The sequence below is a fragment of the Abrus precatorius genome, unplaced genomic scaffold (assembly GCF_003935025.1).
Source record: "Abrus precatorius isolate BTA unplaced genomic scaffold, Abrus_2018 Scaffold2, whole genome shotgun sequence".
Classification (NCBI taxonomy): Eukaryota; Viridiplantae; Streptophyta; class Magnoliopsida; order Fabales; family Fabaceae; genus Abrus; species Abrus precatorius.
The window spans coordinates 30,787,285-30,804,202 of NW_020874362.1; the positions used below are offsets into that span (position 1 = coordinate 30,787,285).

General features: G+C 34.3%; 1 protein-coding gene across 1 annotated transcript; it reads right to left on the reverse strand.

Annotated features, from left to right (window-relative positions):
- Positions 1–3,143: 3,143 nt before the first annotated feature.
- Positions 3,144–14,236, reverse strand: LOC113858423 (sulfiredoxin, chloroplastic/mitochondrial). Its single transcript, XM_027491086.1, has 5 exons — positions 14,152–14,236; positions 13,884–14,053; positions 3,721–3,754; positions 3,476–3,569; positions 3,144–3,384 (listed from the first exon to the last, which is right to left on the reverse strand). Exons 1-5 carry the CDS (start codon positions 14,222–14,224, stop codon positions 3,369–3,371), a joined length of 387 nt encoding a protein of 128 aa, XP_027346887.1. The 5' UTR covers positions 14,225–14,236; the 3' UTR covers positions 3,144–3,368.
- Positions 14,237–16,918: the final 2,682 nt, after the last annotated feature.

A 16,918-nucleotide genomic window follows, 5' to 3' on the forward strand; every position in this document is an offset into this window, starting at 1 on the left:
CTCTTTCAAAATGCAAACATTTTATGCTGAAATAAATGGTTTAGCATATCATAGTTCCTTTTCAAAAAGGGGGTCGTGATAAAGAAAATGAAGGAATGAGTTTCAAAATAAAAAAGAAAGTGATTTAGATAAAACGAGAGTTAAGTTTTGAGGATTAAAAAGAAAATTTCATTTCAAACTTAATTATAACCATAATCAAGTTATTTCTAGATTAATTTTATATTTTTTAATTGATAAAAATACTAGATAGTACACAACTTTGGATAGATAGTACACACCTTTGGAGATATATGATGATGAAGATATTAATTGAATGATAAATACATATTAACAAATTAGTAGATCAATACCTCAAATTAAAATAAACAAAAAACAAAATAATATCTAAAAATACATATAAAATTATTAATACCTCAAATAAAAACTCAAAAATTGGTAAAAATAACCCTAAATCAGCTTTGCACTTCCCAAATTTTTAGAGAAAATAAATGGAGAAGGTAAGTATTCACATAAGGAGGAAAAAGGAAGGAAGGGAAAAAGGTGCAGTAGTTACTATCTCCTTTGACACGTGTCAACATACAAGAAAGTTTTGCCACATCTATAGTGAAATGTGTTTTTCCATGAAAGTCACAAGACAAGCATGATGTTGTCATGTATTCTAAAAGCTCCTCAGATGTTCTTTTTGAATTTTTTATTTTTATGACTTTTGCGCTTCCTATTGTGAAATTCATGTAGCTCGTAATACGTGTCATCTCCTTGCATGTTTTCCTCTGTTTATAGTAAAATTTTGATTTAATTTTGTCAATTTTATGGCGAAACTTTTGTTTGCCTGACATGTGACACGATCTCTATTGTTTCACGCTTTTGGTGTTGAAAATTATTTTTTTTAAAAATAATCAGTTTCGTAAGCAGTACTGGCAAAACCTTTGTCACATGGCCAAATTCATCCTAAACAAAGAAAGTTTGAAAAAAAATTTGATAATTTTTTTTTAAAATATAATATTTAAATAAAAATTCACATTTAATACATCGATTTTGATAAATACATATACATATACATACATATAATATATATATATATATATATATATATATATATATCAAAAGATGATATTTATTAGCGATTAAACTCTAATTTTGGTTTCTAAAATAATAAAAATTAGGCATTTCAGTCTCTAAAATTTTTAAAATGTCACTTTAGTTTCTGATTTCCATTTCTGTTGGATATTTAAGTCCCTAGACATAGATACTGTTAATAGACAATAACAGAATGGTAACATGTTATATTAAGTGACACATGTGATTGATTACGTGACAAAGACGATATCTTATGTGATATAGTATATGTTTTTATTTTATTTTAATCCTTGAGATTATCACCTGTTGGACATCTTAGTCCCTGATTTTTAAAACATTTCATATACCTATCCTTTTTCTTCTTCATTTTCTATCACCAAAAACTACTATCGTCAGTTACCGTTCTTTACTTGACAACTTAAGTTTATGTTTGTTGTAAACTTGGGCCTCGTCATTCCTTTCAAAACCCCACAAACTATTGTTCGAGGACAGTTTCCAAGCTCATAGAGCCAAATGATGAGCAACACTATCAACATCAAAGCTTAAGGAAGATGGAAAAATGTATATCAATGTGATGATCTAAATTAGAACACTCATGGAAGTAACATTTGTATGGGGATTAATCAACAACCTGTAAAGTAAAATTGTAATTTCAAACTACCACCATTTAAGACAAACGAAAATGCAACTTAGAATAGCCAAATTCAAGAACGCTTTCCATCCCTTGAAGTAATCGTTGAAGAAAATAAATGATCATATTTTTTATGTATACCTGAAACCCGTATATAAATAATCAACAAAAACATGAAGTTGAAACTTGTCCAAACAATGTCTAAAGCAATGCTTCTACTGCTAACAAAGAAAGTAAATGGTAGCCGACATGAGTAGTTTCTAGGAGAATGAAGAAGAAGAAGAAGAAGGATGAGTAAATAAAAAGTTTTAAAAACCAGGAACTAAAATGTCGCTTGACAGGTGATAATCTCAAGAATTAAAATGAAATAAAAATATATATCATACCATATACAACATCAATTTTTGCTACATTATCAATTATACATGTCACTTGACGTGACATGTCAACATTCTGTTACGGTCTATTAACGGTATCGAAGTCTAAAGATTTAAATGTCTGACAAAGATGGAAGTAATAAAATAACATGACATTTTTAAAATTTTAGAAACTAAAATATTTTTACTATTTCAAGGACAAAAATGAGAGTTTAGTCATTTATTAAGGGTCCAAATCCCAAACGCGGCCAAAGAAAAAAAAAATCTTCTCTTAAATTATCATATCTAGTGAAAGAATGTAAATGGGTGAACCTCATGAAATGAGGTTCAATCCTTGCTACCATAATTTTCTCACTTCCCAAACTCTATTCCCTACCACTTCCCTTTATGATGATGATGATAATAATAATAAAATACTTTCATCTACAATGCACAAATACTAAAACACATTTATTTGGATGAAATTTTAAGTCATCACATACACTCTTATTGTATTTTCCTAAGCAATTGATTAATATTATAGAACTCTTATTGTCAATTGTCTTACTAAACATGAATAAGGATTCCTTTTGGGCAGTAGATGCTAATTGATGGCCTCATGATCTTTACATTATGGAAAGTTATTAGCTAAATATTTTAAGACATATTTCACTTTTGCGTTAAATGCATCTTTGGTTTTGAACTATTATTATTTTTATTCTTTGGACGTGTGTGTATTTAGTACTACTCAAAGTTACTTTTGAAAAGAAAATGTGCAAATATAGGATATTAAACATGTAACCAAATATGCTATAAGACACCGACGAAAAGTGCTTTTACCCTGGTTTGTACGAAAATGAAGATGATAATGATTAACTTGACCCTTTTTCAGACCGACCCATCCATAGAAGAGAATAGTAATAGTAATAGTTGATGTTGTCCCTTCTTCCTTCTTTTCTTACCTTTTTAGGGTGTATGGAAAGGACATGAAGGACCACATTATGACTAGAATAGTGATTCTTACAATGAACTTCAGGAAGTAATAACAGAAACAATATAACTAGCACCAAGAATTAGTAATCAGATTATGAATTTTCAATCTTTTATTTGATAATAGTGCACTGTCCTCTTGGTAATTGAGAGGAAACATTTGCATCTTTATATATATAATATACATATACATACAACTGAGCACAGTACACCTACGATCATTCATAAGTTGATCCATTGGAATCACAATTTCTTGAGAAGTAAGACATTCTAATCGGCAGGTACCAACTTTGAATGATAAAATGATCCACTGTTTAGCGTAGATGATGCCTACATGATAAGAAACGAAAATCAATCAGCTGAGATAATGAGTCCAAGTCACCTATGCTTTTATCAGAGTTACCAAAACATGTTAACTAACCTTAGCGTCTCTTTTGTACCACGGCGAATTTTGCAACGGATGGTGGGGAGGCCAAGGCGCTGGTGAGCCTCATAGCGGTGACAGCCAGAGAAACCTACAGACCAAAGAGAATAAATATTGCGTTTCCATGGTGACATGGACAGTTCTTGGGAACAAGTTTCTGCTTTTATTGTTATTAACGATGAGCATGATCTATATGACAACAAAATTATAAGATTTCAAACAGAATCTAGAAAAGCCCATACCATAATAGATTCCATCAACCTCGAGCACATCAATCTGTATCACTTAAAAAGAATTTAAATTAGCAACCGAGCAAGATACCTTGATGAATCAGAAGTTTATTTAAGAAGAAAAAAGGTGTTGTAAGTTTAACAAACATAAAATGCAAGCAATTCATACCAAACTAATATTTCAAAAAACATTCTTTTTATACTGTTGAGAATATTTGTATTTCCATATTTACTTTCTTTCCTTTTATATAGAAATCTAATTAATTATGTAAATAATGTAATTAGGATTCTGCTGTAATTACCTAGTCAATCCCTATAATCAAGGGATCTAGTTTTGTACAGATTTCTCTTATAAGAACCTTTGAATCACAAGAAAGGAAACACAGTTTTTACCCTAATTATTTTTCTATCTCAAGTTGGTATCAGAGCTCACTTTCTGTGGGCCTGATAAAATCATCTACAGTACTGCACAGTACCACCGACCCTAGTTGTCCCGATGTCCGGCTACCGTTTGGCCTGAGACTTCGGCACTAGCTCGAGACGCTTCCGATCGACTGTCCCACTGATCGCCGTTGTCTCCCGGTGTTCCATACGCCGCCTCGCACGCTTACCAGAAAACCAGACCGTCGGCGCGTGAAGGCCACGCGCCGCCCTACGCGACTCCATTCGTCTCGCCGCTGGTCCCGTTCAGCTCGTCGGCACACCCTCTGTCTATTCTGGGTGTCCTTTTCCTTGTTGGTGAGCTGTGTTTAGTCTCTTCCAACTCTCACCAAGCTTAGTCATGTATTCTGACCCAACTAAGTCCTCTACCCCTGACAGCACTTAACCCTTAAACAAAAATTCAGTATCCTTTGTCTTCTATGGAAATCCATCCATAACTTCAGAGAAACTTAATGGGAAAAATTATATGGATTGGCAAGCTGCGGTGGAAATATGGTTTTTGGGTCAAGGTCTCTCTGACCATTTGACTAAGACGGCAAGTGACATTAATTCCACTGAACGAGATCAGTGGAAGAAGGCTGATTATTAGTTAGTTTCACTTCTATGGCAGTCCATTGATCCAAAGTTGTTAGTCCACTTTCGCACTTATAAGACATGTTACGATATATGGAAGAAAGCTCGTAGTGTCTATTCAAATGATGTTCAGCGTCTCTATGATGTTGTACATAATTTAGCTGCACTTAAAATGACAGATCACGATCTCCCATCATATTTGAACAGAGCATAGTCCACCATTGATGAAGTAAAATTGGTCTTGACAGGTGATGACCTTCAAAAAGTCTTAGACAAGATTGATAACATGTGCATGGTCTTCATCCTTCATGGCCTTCACAAAGATTTTGAATTTGCTCGGAACCAAATTTTAACAAATTCCAGTGTACCTACAGCAGAGAATCTCATTGATCGTCTGCTGCGTGTTCCCTCTCCAAAAACTATGATAGGAAATGGTTCTCAACCAGGTTTGGAGTCTTCTTCTACATTCTTCTCTAATGTGATCAGCCTTGGAGGTCGAAGTCGTGGTCGAGGTGGTGGAAGAGGAGGTCGCAGTTTTGGAAATCGTCCACAGTGCTCGTATTGTAAACGTATGGGCCACACTCAAGATAAGTGTTATTCTTTGATTGGGTTTCCCGAGAAATCAGCCAATGTGACGTATTCTCAGCCTTCCGCTGTGGAAAAGTAAATTGACCTTGAAGGAGACAACCAGAATATTCTGTCAGATATGGAGTACAAGGAGTACCTCCAGGTGAAGATAGCATCACAACAATCTTCCTCTGCCACTACTCAATCTGGTAATCTACAATTTGCCTCTCTCATTCATTGTCTATTGGACCCTGGATATTAGATTCTGGTGCTTCTGACCACATAGCTGGTAATCCTTCTCTTTTCTCAAAACTGTCACAACCTAAAACAGCACACCACATCACCCTTGCTGATGGCTCAAAAGCTAATGCCATTGGCATTGGACGAACTACCCTCTTCGTAATTTATCCTTGAATTCTGTTCTTCTTGTACCTGGTTGCCCCTTTAATTTAGTCTCAATAAGTCAACTTACTCGCACTCATAATTGTTCCATAACATTTACTGCTGAATCTTTCTCTATACAGGACCGGAGTACGGGACAGACGATTGGAGTAGGATTTGAATCGCATGGTCTTTATTATTTCCAGCCCACTACCTCAGTTGTCTGCACTGTTGCAGATCCCCCCCTTCTCTTGCATCGTCGCCTAGGTCATCCAAGTCTAAATAAATTGAAGCACACGGTTCCTCACCTCTCTCATTTACAGTCTTTGGAGTGTGAGTCATGCCAACTAGGTAAACACATTCGAGCCTCCTTTCCAAGTGCTGTCCATGGTCAAGCAAAATCTCCATTTGATCTTGTCCATTCAGATGTGTGGGGTCCGAGTCATGTTAATTCTATCTTAGGACATAGGTACTTTGTTATTTTTATTAATGACTACTCAAGATGTACTTGGATTTTCTTAATGAAAGAACGTTCAGAATTATTTACAATTTTTCAGAATTTTTGCAATGAAATTCAAACACAGTTTGGTCGTTCTATTCGAATCTTGCGCAGTGACAATGCCAAAGAATATTTTTCTGCACCTTTTAATCATTTTATGACTTCTCATGGCATGTTGCATCAATCCACTTGTCCACACACCCCACAACAAAATGACATTGCAGAAAGAAAACATCGTCATATTATTGAAACTGCTCGAACTCTTTTGTTACATGCTAATGTACCTTTAAAATTTTGGAGTGATGCTGTCCTTACAACAACTTTTTTAATAAATAGGATGCCATCCTCTGCTTTAAATAACAGAGTACCTCATTCACTTTTATTCCCTAATGACTCTCTGTTTAAGGTTCCCCACGTGTTTTTGGTTCCACTTGTTTTGTCCATGATCTCACTCCAAGACTTGACAAATTATCTGCTCGTGCTGTTAAGTGTCTCTTTTTGGGTTACTCTCGGGTGCAGAAAGGATACAAGTGTTATTCTCCATCCAGTCATCACTTCTATATGTCAGCCGATGTCACCTTCTTTGAAGACACACCATATTTCACCACATCAGTCTCTCCAAACTCAGTTTCTCAGGTTCTTCCCATTCCTTACTATATTCCCCTTGTCACTAATCCCTCAATCTCTGATGTGCCAGAACCTCCTAATCCCTCTTCACCTACTATTCCTCGTCCCTTGGCTACATACCAGCATAAGCCTCGTCCTGTTTCGCTAGAAGATGTAGTTTTGGAAGATTCAGGCAGCCCATCTCCTATGCCAGTTGCTCTACCTACTCCGGATCCATCTGACACACCTACTGATTCGCCAGTAGCCCTTCGCAAAGGTACACGTTCAACTCGAAATCCTCATCCTATTTATTATTTCTTGAGTTATCATCGTTTATCCTCTTCCCATTGTGTTTTCGTGTCTGCTATTTCCTCTGTTATTATTCCTAAAACAGTCCAGGAAGCACTTTCCCATCCAGGGTGGCGACAGGCTATGATTGATGAGATGCAGGCTTTAGAATCCAACCAGACTTGGACACTTGTTCCATCTCCTTTTTGGAAAATCTACTGTTGGTTGTCGTTGGGTGTTTGCCATTAAGGTGAGTCCAGATGGACAAATTGATCGGCTTAAAGCCCGATTAGTCGCTAAAGGCTATACACAGACTTTCGGCCTTGATTATGGTGACACCTTCTCACCTATTGCAAAAATGACTTCAATTCGCCTCTTTTTATCCATGGCTGTCACACGTTGCTGGCCCCTCTACCAACTCGATATCAAAAATGCATTTCTCCATAGTGATCTAGCAGAAGAGATTTATATGGAGCAACCTCCCGGTTTTGTTGCTCAGGGAGAGTCCCAAGGATTTGTTTGCAAGTTACGTAAGGCTCTATATGGCCTTAAACAAAGTCCTCGAGCATGGTTTGGGAGATTTAGCACAGTTCTCTAACAGTTTGGGATGACTCGTAGTGAGGCAGACCATTCTGTGTTTTATAAACATTCTTCTACTAACCAGTGCATTTATCTTGTTGTCTATGAAGATGATATTGTTATCACAGGCAATGATCATGATGGTATCATCCGACTCAAGCAGCATTTGTTTCAACATTTTCAAACTAAAGACTTGAGTCGATTGTGATATTTCCTTGGGATTGAAGTAGCTCAATCAAAAACTGGTGTCGCCATATCTCAGAAAATATGCTCTTGATATTTTGAAGGAAACAGGAATGTTGGATTGTAAACCAGTTGATACCCATATGGATCCAAATGTCAAACTTGTGCCGAATCAGGGGGAGTTGTATTCAGATCCAAATCAATACCGAAGACTAGTCGGAAAATTGAATTATCTTACTATGACTAGGCCAGACATATCCTTTCCGGTCCGTGTTATAAGCCAATTTCTTAACTCCCATCGTGATAATCATTGGGATGCAGTGATTCGAATCCTGAGATACATCAAAGGTTCCCCTGAAAAAGGATTAGTCTATGAAAACAGAGACCATACTAATATTGTTGCATACACAGATGCGGATTGGGCTGGCTGCCCAAGTGATAAACGATCAACTTCAGGATATTGTGTATTGATTGGAGGCAACCTAATTGCTTGGAAGAGTAAAAAGCAGAATGTTGTTGCTAGATCAAGTGCTGAAGCTGAATATCGAGCAATGGCCAATACCTCATGTGAACTTGTATGGCTAAAACAGCTTATTGCTGAGTTAAAGTTTTGTGAGGTAGGACCTATGAGACTTATTTGTGATAACCAAGCAGCCTTACATATTGCCTCTAACCCTGTCTTTCATGAACGGACCAAACATATAGAGATTGACTGCCATTTCATTTGTCAAAAGGTTCTTTCTGGTGAGATTGTTACGTCGTTTATGAACTCTAATGATCAATTAGCTGACATACTTACCAAGGCACTTCGAGGTCCAAGGATAACATACATTTGTAACAAGCTTGATGCATATGATATACATGCACCAGCTTGAGGGGGAGTGTTGAGAATATTTGTGTTTCCATATTTACCTTCTTTCCTTTTATATAGAAATCTAATTGATTATGTAAATAATGTAATTAGGATTCTGCTGTAATTACCTAGTCAATCCCTATAATCAAGGGATCTAGTTTTGTACAGATTTCTCTTATAAGAACTTCTGAATCACAAGAAAGGAAACATAGTTTTTATCCTAATTATTTTTCTGTCTCAAGTCCATCAATTACAAACATTAAAAGTCAGCAACAAAAAAACATATCCCTCATTGAATAACAGGCTCATTATTTTCTGCCCTCAAACCTTTCAGTGGTGCTCCACAGTGCTAAGCAGTATGCACCCATTACAGAGTAATTATACAGTGTTGAGAATATATCTTCATTATTACTATTTATTGTATATATTTATTTTTATTATTTTTGTTTATTCATTATAATTATTAGGAGATATTCAATTGTATTCTATTCTGTAAATATTAGGATTAGACTGTTATTTATATACATGTAATTGTTATGTAATATCTTAGAATAGAATTTATCTTAGAACAAAATTCTCAAGTTGGTATTAAAGACTCTGATCTTAGGATCACCACTTCGGCACAACAAACCCTAGTCACATTCATCGCAACACTCAACCCCTAGAAGCCCTCTTCATTATAGAAAATATCTCTGAACCCACAACAACTTCATTGTGTTTATATTTCTATCAGTCTCGGTTTTTTCTTTCGTCATAAAGCCACACAACGTCACTGTACTACTGCCAAACCACTGACCACCTCTCGCAACCAGACCATTTGAAGTGTGCCGCCTAGAGCAGCCAATCCCTAGAGTTTCATCCTTGACGGAGCTTCAATGCACCACCATACAGCAAGGCTCCTCTCTAGAATGTGAAAGCCACGTGCTGCCATCTCCCATTTGCCTTGCAGCCAACACTGATTTGTTCATTGCGCCATCCTCTATTGATTATGACCTTTTGTTGCCCCATTTGTCACTGTTGAGGATGTCCTTTCTTCAAACCCTATGTGTTCTCTCTTGAAACATACCATTTTTTTTGCTATGACTGAACAGAAGAACCCTACTACTTATAGCCCACTACATCCTTTGGGCTCAATGACCTTCCCATATTGCAGGGATCATGTCTGTATCACTTAAAGGAACTTAAATTAGCAATATGGCAATGGCCCCAAAACCACATTGAAGGAGAGGCTACCAAGTAAGGATGACCCAAAGTTTGAGGCTTAGTATGATGGAGATTCTCTTATCTTGACCTAGTTATGGCATTCTCTGACTGCGAAAATTAGTGGGAATTGCATGTTCTTTCCTACTACCAATGAAATCTGGGATTACCTAAACCAGACTTATTTCAAGAAGCAAGATGTTGTTCCCTACTATGAATTGGAGAACTAAATTTTTAACGTCAAACAAGGGTCTCTCTCTGTGACAGATTATTAAGGGATCCTAAATGGACAATAGATTGAATTGGACCATAACCAAAGCCTGAAGATGAAAAGTATCGAGGATTCTACTATACTCAACAATTTAATTGAAAAGGGAAGGATTTTTAAATTTCTTTCCGGTAAAATCCCATTTGGGTCCATTTCTTGGCAAGGAGAATCTCCTTTCTTTGTCAGAAGTTGTGCATACTGTTTGGGTGAGAAGAATTGTGGGAATGTAATGTTGAAGGAAGAACATTGATGATTCAACACTAGCATCTTCATGAAAGTCACACAAGGTTGGATCATTAAGAAAATTCACTGGGAAACCTAACTTAAATGACCGTTGGTGTACTCATTGTAGGAAGAATGGTCATATGAAGGAAATCTGCTTCAAGTTGCAGGTAAGGACAATGTCTTTAAATGCATTGGAGGATTCAAAGGGTTCCAGCAGTGACATGAAAACCAAACAGCTCCATACACAAAGGTTGTTTAACTTGAGGAAGAAGAGATTCCTACTCTTAGTAAAACAAAATTAGAATGCATGTTTCTCTTCTTTTATTGGGCACTTGCTCTCTTGTCATAACAGGTAAGAATTCTAGTTTCTCTTCTTTTAATACTTCATGTTCTGTGTCTAGGGATATTTGGATAATCAACTCTAGTACTTCTAAACACATAACCTTCGTCCTTTTCTCTTTTACTTCACATTCCACCTTATCTGGTATGCATCACATTGATTCACAAATTTTCATTCTTAGATGCGGTATTATTTAATTTACCAATTCTCTTATATTAAAAAATGTTCTTCATGTTGCTAAGCTTTCTAATAATCTTATTTTCATCTCATTGTATATTTCAAATCTTGCCTCCGTAAGAATGATTGCATGATTGGAGTTGCTAAGGAACAAAGTAGTTTATGTTACTTTCTGCTTATGTGAAATGAAATTCAAGTCTATGTTAGAAGGGGAATCAATTTCTGTAATCAGTATTTTTCTGAGTATGCTTCCTCTTAAATTTGACTTCAACATAGGCGTTTAGGATATTCACCTTTTAGTTTGCTTAAGAATATATTTCCTTCTTTATTTTCAAAAAAGCTTGTTGAGTTTTTCATTGTGGTGTTTGTCAATTTGTTAAACGTTGCTGTATTACTTTTTCAAATAGTTTTATAAAAGTAATTTTTCTTTTGGAGCTAAATGATTTGTATCTTTTATTGATAATAACACACATGTTACTTAGATTTATTTGATGAAAGATAAAATAGAAGTGCCTAAGTTGTTTATTTTTATCAGTTAGTTCAAATGCAATTTGAACAAGCAATTAAACACTTATCGGATGGATAGTGGACAAGAACATGTAAACAAATATTCTCTCTATTTCGACAAGAGAAAGAAGTCGTTCCTAAGTTGACATGTGTAGATACTCCTCAATAAAATGAAGTTGTAGAAAGAAAAATTGACATCTGATAGAAATTCTTCGAGAATTACTGGTTCAGATGATACTGCCAAAATCCTAATGGGGAGAAGTCTTGATGGTTGTTTTTTTAATTAACAAGTTGCCCAATCATATTTGAATTGCTCTAGTCGTATCCAATCAAGGTCTATCTCTCATCCTTCTGTTCCTATTATGAACAACCTTTAGTTTCGTCTCTTTAATTGTATTGTCTTTGTTCACATGTACATCCAACATCGTGAAAAGTTGGATCCTTAAGTTGTTAAGTGTATTTTCATAGGATATATACTTCAAACAAAAAAGATTATAATATTATCACCCTTCAATTCATCGGGTCTATGTCTATGTGGATGTCACTTTTAATAAAACAAAGATATTTTACTCTCATCCTCAAACAAATATATTCACTAAGGGATTGACAGTTAAGCGGTTTCAAGATTTTTCCTGTAATCCAAAATGAGAAATATCCATTCACCAGATTGAAGGAAAGTGTTGAAAATATATCCTCATCATTACTATTTATTGTATAGATTTATTTTTATAATTTCCGTTTATTCATTGTAATTATTAGGAGATATTCTATTATGTAAATATTAGGATTAAACTCCTATATATACATGTAACAATTATGTGATATCTTAAAAAAGAATTTATCTCAGAACAAAATTCTTAAGTTATAGGTTATAAAGCAAATATAGTCAGCATAGTTATAATGCTACTGTAATCAGCAAAGGCATATCATCTGTAACTGGTGACAAATTTTGGTTGCATGCATACACAATACGGTTGTACAAAGCCAAACAAGATTAATATCAAAAGTGCAATCTTTGAAATTGTATTTTTATTTTCTTATAAAAGTCATAATCAGGTGAAAGTTCTCTTGAACACAGCAGACAATTTATAATATAGTATCCATTTTATCAATTCATCAACATATTACCAATTTATCAAAGAAAATATAAGAACTGGCATCTAAACGTTAATCCTCAATCACAAATATACAATATATAGACAATGGCTGGAACAATAAATTTAAGCATCTATGGTTCAACTCCTAAAAAAATTCTGATAGAGTTATTATGAATGTACATGAGAACCTAAAGTGCTGCTTTTTTAATCATGGACATACCATAGAGAAAGGTATCTTGAAAACTCGTTCCTGATACACAAAATTCATATCTCTTGCAAAAAACAAATGAGGGAAAAGGAAACTTCTTTCCCAGTACTCGAGGAAAACTAATCTTAAGGACAATTTCAGATAAAGGTAAACAAATGAGAGGGAAAAAAAGAAAAAGAAAAAGAAAAAACACAAACCTCAAGGTTTCCTTATTCCTAGTTATGACTCCATGTACAGTTCTTCTGTCCGTTACATCTAGGATTTTGCAAATAGATGTTAGCCTATCCCTGTGTCCACATATCAGTGGATATTGATAATCTCAAGTTCCCTTCCATATCCATTTACTCATGAAGTTACTTTACAGTGTTATAAAGATAACAGGTGCTTAGGATTCAGAAGATTCTGTTGTTCCTCTACAAGAAATAAATCCATTTCATCTACAGGACTTGCAAGCATCATACATCATGTTTGATTTCAATAATGCACAATGAGCTTTGCCTTCCTATGAACAGGAATTTCCATATAGGAAAACATTGGCATATTCAATAATGATTTGATTATGATTACATTTTCCCTTTTGTTTTGAATTATATCAAGGCGAATGTTTGACCTAGAGAACGGTCAGGATGTGGGAATGAAATTCCACCAGCCACTTGTTGCACAGTTATAACATGCAAACATCTACTCACCAGCCACTTTCTCACTTCTTAATATTGGATTTAGCTCTTCTAAATTGAGGAGATGAGTAAAGTGAGAAAGTGAACGTATATCTACTGTTGATTTGAACTTAACCATTTATTACATATAACTAACTTTTAAATCAAAGGTAAATTAAGGGTGATTTTCTCACTTTACACGTCTCCTCGCTTTACAGGAGCTAAATCCCTTTTTATTTAAGGGTCACTCATTTTATATACAAAATCAATAATCTTTCTCCCAACATTTGCAAAATGGCTATCATAATTGGAACAAATAATAGCAAATTAAATCTGTGTAGCATGCAACACCAATATTGCTGCACCAACTTACAGTGAAAACTTGAAGACAGAAGAAAGCAGTGTCTCATTTATCTTTTCACAAACCAAAACAAAGGGCAAACCCAACATAGCAGACATAATACATAAAAACCAAAAGCATAGCATAGATTTTGATTATAAATCTTCAAAAGGGAGTAAGTGGTTACAGGGACTTGAAGACCGATTTCTTTGATACTATCCATGAGTTGTTGAACTTTATTTGGATCATTTGCTCTGGTCCTCATCAGAGGCCTTCTTATCTTATCAAGAGGAAGCTCCAATATCACAGGTCCCCCACCACCACCACTACTGCTTCCAGAACCACCAGGAGGAGCTCCTAAGTATTAAAAATAAATCATTTCAAGTTTAAGAAAAAGAGAGAGAAAAAAAAATGAAACTTTTAACCAACAGAAAGAAAGGGAGGAAGTAGTGCACCGTTGGAGTTTGATGAAGCAGACACAGTGAAGCTCCTTAGCGTACATGGAACCTGCAGGACAAAATTTGCCATTTTTCTTCTTCTTTGCACCAAGTTTTTATCTTTTTGCTCATTCCATATATAGTCAAAATATTGAGAACCAGAGACTGGCATGGCCCACCAATTTCAACGGTCAAGATTGTTCTTTCATGATCTATTTGGAAGGCCCATCTAGACAGAATTCGCTCTCCAAAATTGTGCAAGATTTTCCATTGATTTCATATTTCTAAATTTACATTCGCCCCCCAAAAATGGCGGCGACTGTTCCTTTCTCTCTTCTTAGTTACACTTCTCACTCTCCATTTGTGTGTTTATGCGTGTGAAATATTGAGTTGGGTTTCGGATGATCGGCCGGAACTACTCGCCATTGGTGTCGGCAAGAGTATTGGTTCAAAACTGGATAACCTCAATTTCTCCAACCCTGTTCTTCCTCTTCAACGTCGCAGGTGTGTGTATGTGTGCGTTTTCTCCTTCCTTTTCTTTTTTTAAATTTTAATTTCTCTTTTGGAGAAATAGGAAATTTTCTCAGATTATCGGTAAAACTTTTAGCATAAGATGTCAATTGTGGCTTATTATATGTTTTTTAAATGGTTCCTATTGTTATATTTGTATAAAATCATTATATTATATTTAAATATTTGTATAACATTTTTTATTATAATCTTTATATATAACACATTTTCATTTTACCCATTATGGGAAAAAAAAATCAAACTACAGAATCAAAGTAAAAAGAATGTTTTATGTACAAAAACTAAAATAAAATAAAGTATTAATTAGGCTTTTTTATTTAAATATTGTAAAATAAAAAACAATTTATTAAAATAGTGTATTTTTAAAACAAATTCCGTATTTAGGGTCGGATCGCACAATATCGCCAAAATGGCTGGCGAAACTTATTATTTTAATATTATAAAACAAGTTTTACTAAACGAAGGGCGAAAGTTGAAGGTAATTTCGCCATTCACCCAGCGAAATATGAAAAACTAGACACATTAGAGAGCGGTTCAAACTGAACCGCTCTCTAATGTCAATCTTGGAGAGCGGTTCGACAGAAGTTCTCATAAGAGAGCGGTTCAGGGAGAACCGCTCTCAGAAGTCAATATTGGAGAGCGGTTCAAAAAGAACCGCTCTCAGAAGCTCTCATAAGAGAGCGGTTCAAGAATAACCGCTCTCAGAAGTTGTAATTTATGCAATTTTCCCTGCGAAAACGTTTTTAACGCAGATCTTTTGGCGAAACCTGGTATTATTTATTTCCACCCCTGCCCCTCTCATCCGAGGCTCATTTTGCAATCGAAAAACAGGAACGAGAAAGGAGAAAGGAGAAAGGAGAAAGGAGGAAGGAGGAAGGAGGAAGGAGAAACAAGAACCGCTCTAAGAGGACTTCTGAGAGCGGTTCTTGTGAAACCGCTCTCTTAAAAGCACTTCTGAGAGCGGTTCAAAATGAACCGCTCTCTAAGTATACTTCTGAGAGCGGTTCCAAAAGAACCGCTCTCTTTAATAGACTTATGAGAGCGGTTCTAAAAGAATCGCTCTCTTTCATGGACATCTGAGAGCGGTTCCTTTGGAACAGCTCTCTTTGATGGACTTCTGAGAGCGGTTTCTTATGAACCGCTCTCTAATGCTCCTACGTTCTTCTACTTTCGCCCTTCGTTTGGCGAAACTTGTTTTATAATATTAAAATAATAAGTTTTGCCAGCCGTTTTGGCGATACGTGTGCTGCCCGACTCCAGACAGGGAAATTGTTTTAAAAATACACTATTTTAATAAATTGTTTTTTATTTTGCAATATTTAAATAAAAAAGCCTTAAGAAAGACTAAAATAAAAGCCGTAAAGCTAAGTAAAAAGAAATTCCAAAAATTCATAATATGTTATAAAAGATAATTTATTAATTCAAATAATATAATTATAAATTAATATAATTAAAAATTATTATCAAAACAACATACGGTAATCGGTAAACTATTTTTTAAGTAAAATTTTAAATTTAAATTTTTGTATATGTAAAAAATTTATAATAATAAATTCACTCATCAAATATAAATATGCGATTAAGGTCAGATCTAAATTAAATTATATAAAAAATTATTATAAGAAATCGATTTTATTATTTAATACTAATTTATATTATGTTAATTATTAAAATAAACTTTTGATTTTAATTAAAGTTCAAAGACTATATTTAAATTTTGTTCATAAAATAAGTAATTTATTGTAATTATACTTAAAAATTTAATTTTAAATTAATTTATAAAATAAAAGAATAAAATTAGAAAGAATAACATCGTTACTTTTTTAAATAGAAAAAAAAAAGACTTTAATATTTAAAATCAATTCACATATTTTTTTTTATAAATTTTTTAATGAATAAAAACAAAATATGTTGTATCTAAATATCAAATACCATCTTCTCATAATAATTTTTTTAACTACATTAAACTATAACGATGTTGTTTAAAACTATTAAATCATTTTGTTATAGTCTATTTTTAATATTAGTAAATTTTCTTTTACTTTAATATACATTTTTTTATCACCTTTATAAAATACTTTTTTTTATTCTTATGATTGAATTTTTTTCGTTTAAGAATTAAAATAAAAAAATTGCATTATGTTTTAGATTATAATATATATATTATATAAAGATTTTTGGGGCAGTGCAAGGAACTATATGCATTAAAAAAATTGGTTGCTACAGGAATTATTAAGATTCTAACAGAGAGGTT

What these genes read in the sequence shown, in the direction of transcription:
- LOC113858423 (XM_027491086.1), bottom strand. Translation starts at nt 14,224, where the DNA reads ATGGCAAATTTTGTCCTGCAGGTTCCATGTACGCTAAGGAGCTTCACT. An exon ending in AAATCGGTCTTCAAGTCCCT is followed by an intron (nt 3,755 to 13,883) that starts GTAACCACTTAC and finishes TAAGTGATACAG; the next exon opens with ATTGATGTGCTCGAGGTTGA. An exon ending in GGTTGATGGAATCTATTATG is followed by an intron (nt 3,570 to 3,720) that starts GTATGGGCTTTT and finishes TTTGGTCTGTAG; the next exon opens with GTTTCTCTGGCTGTCACCGC.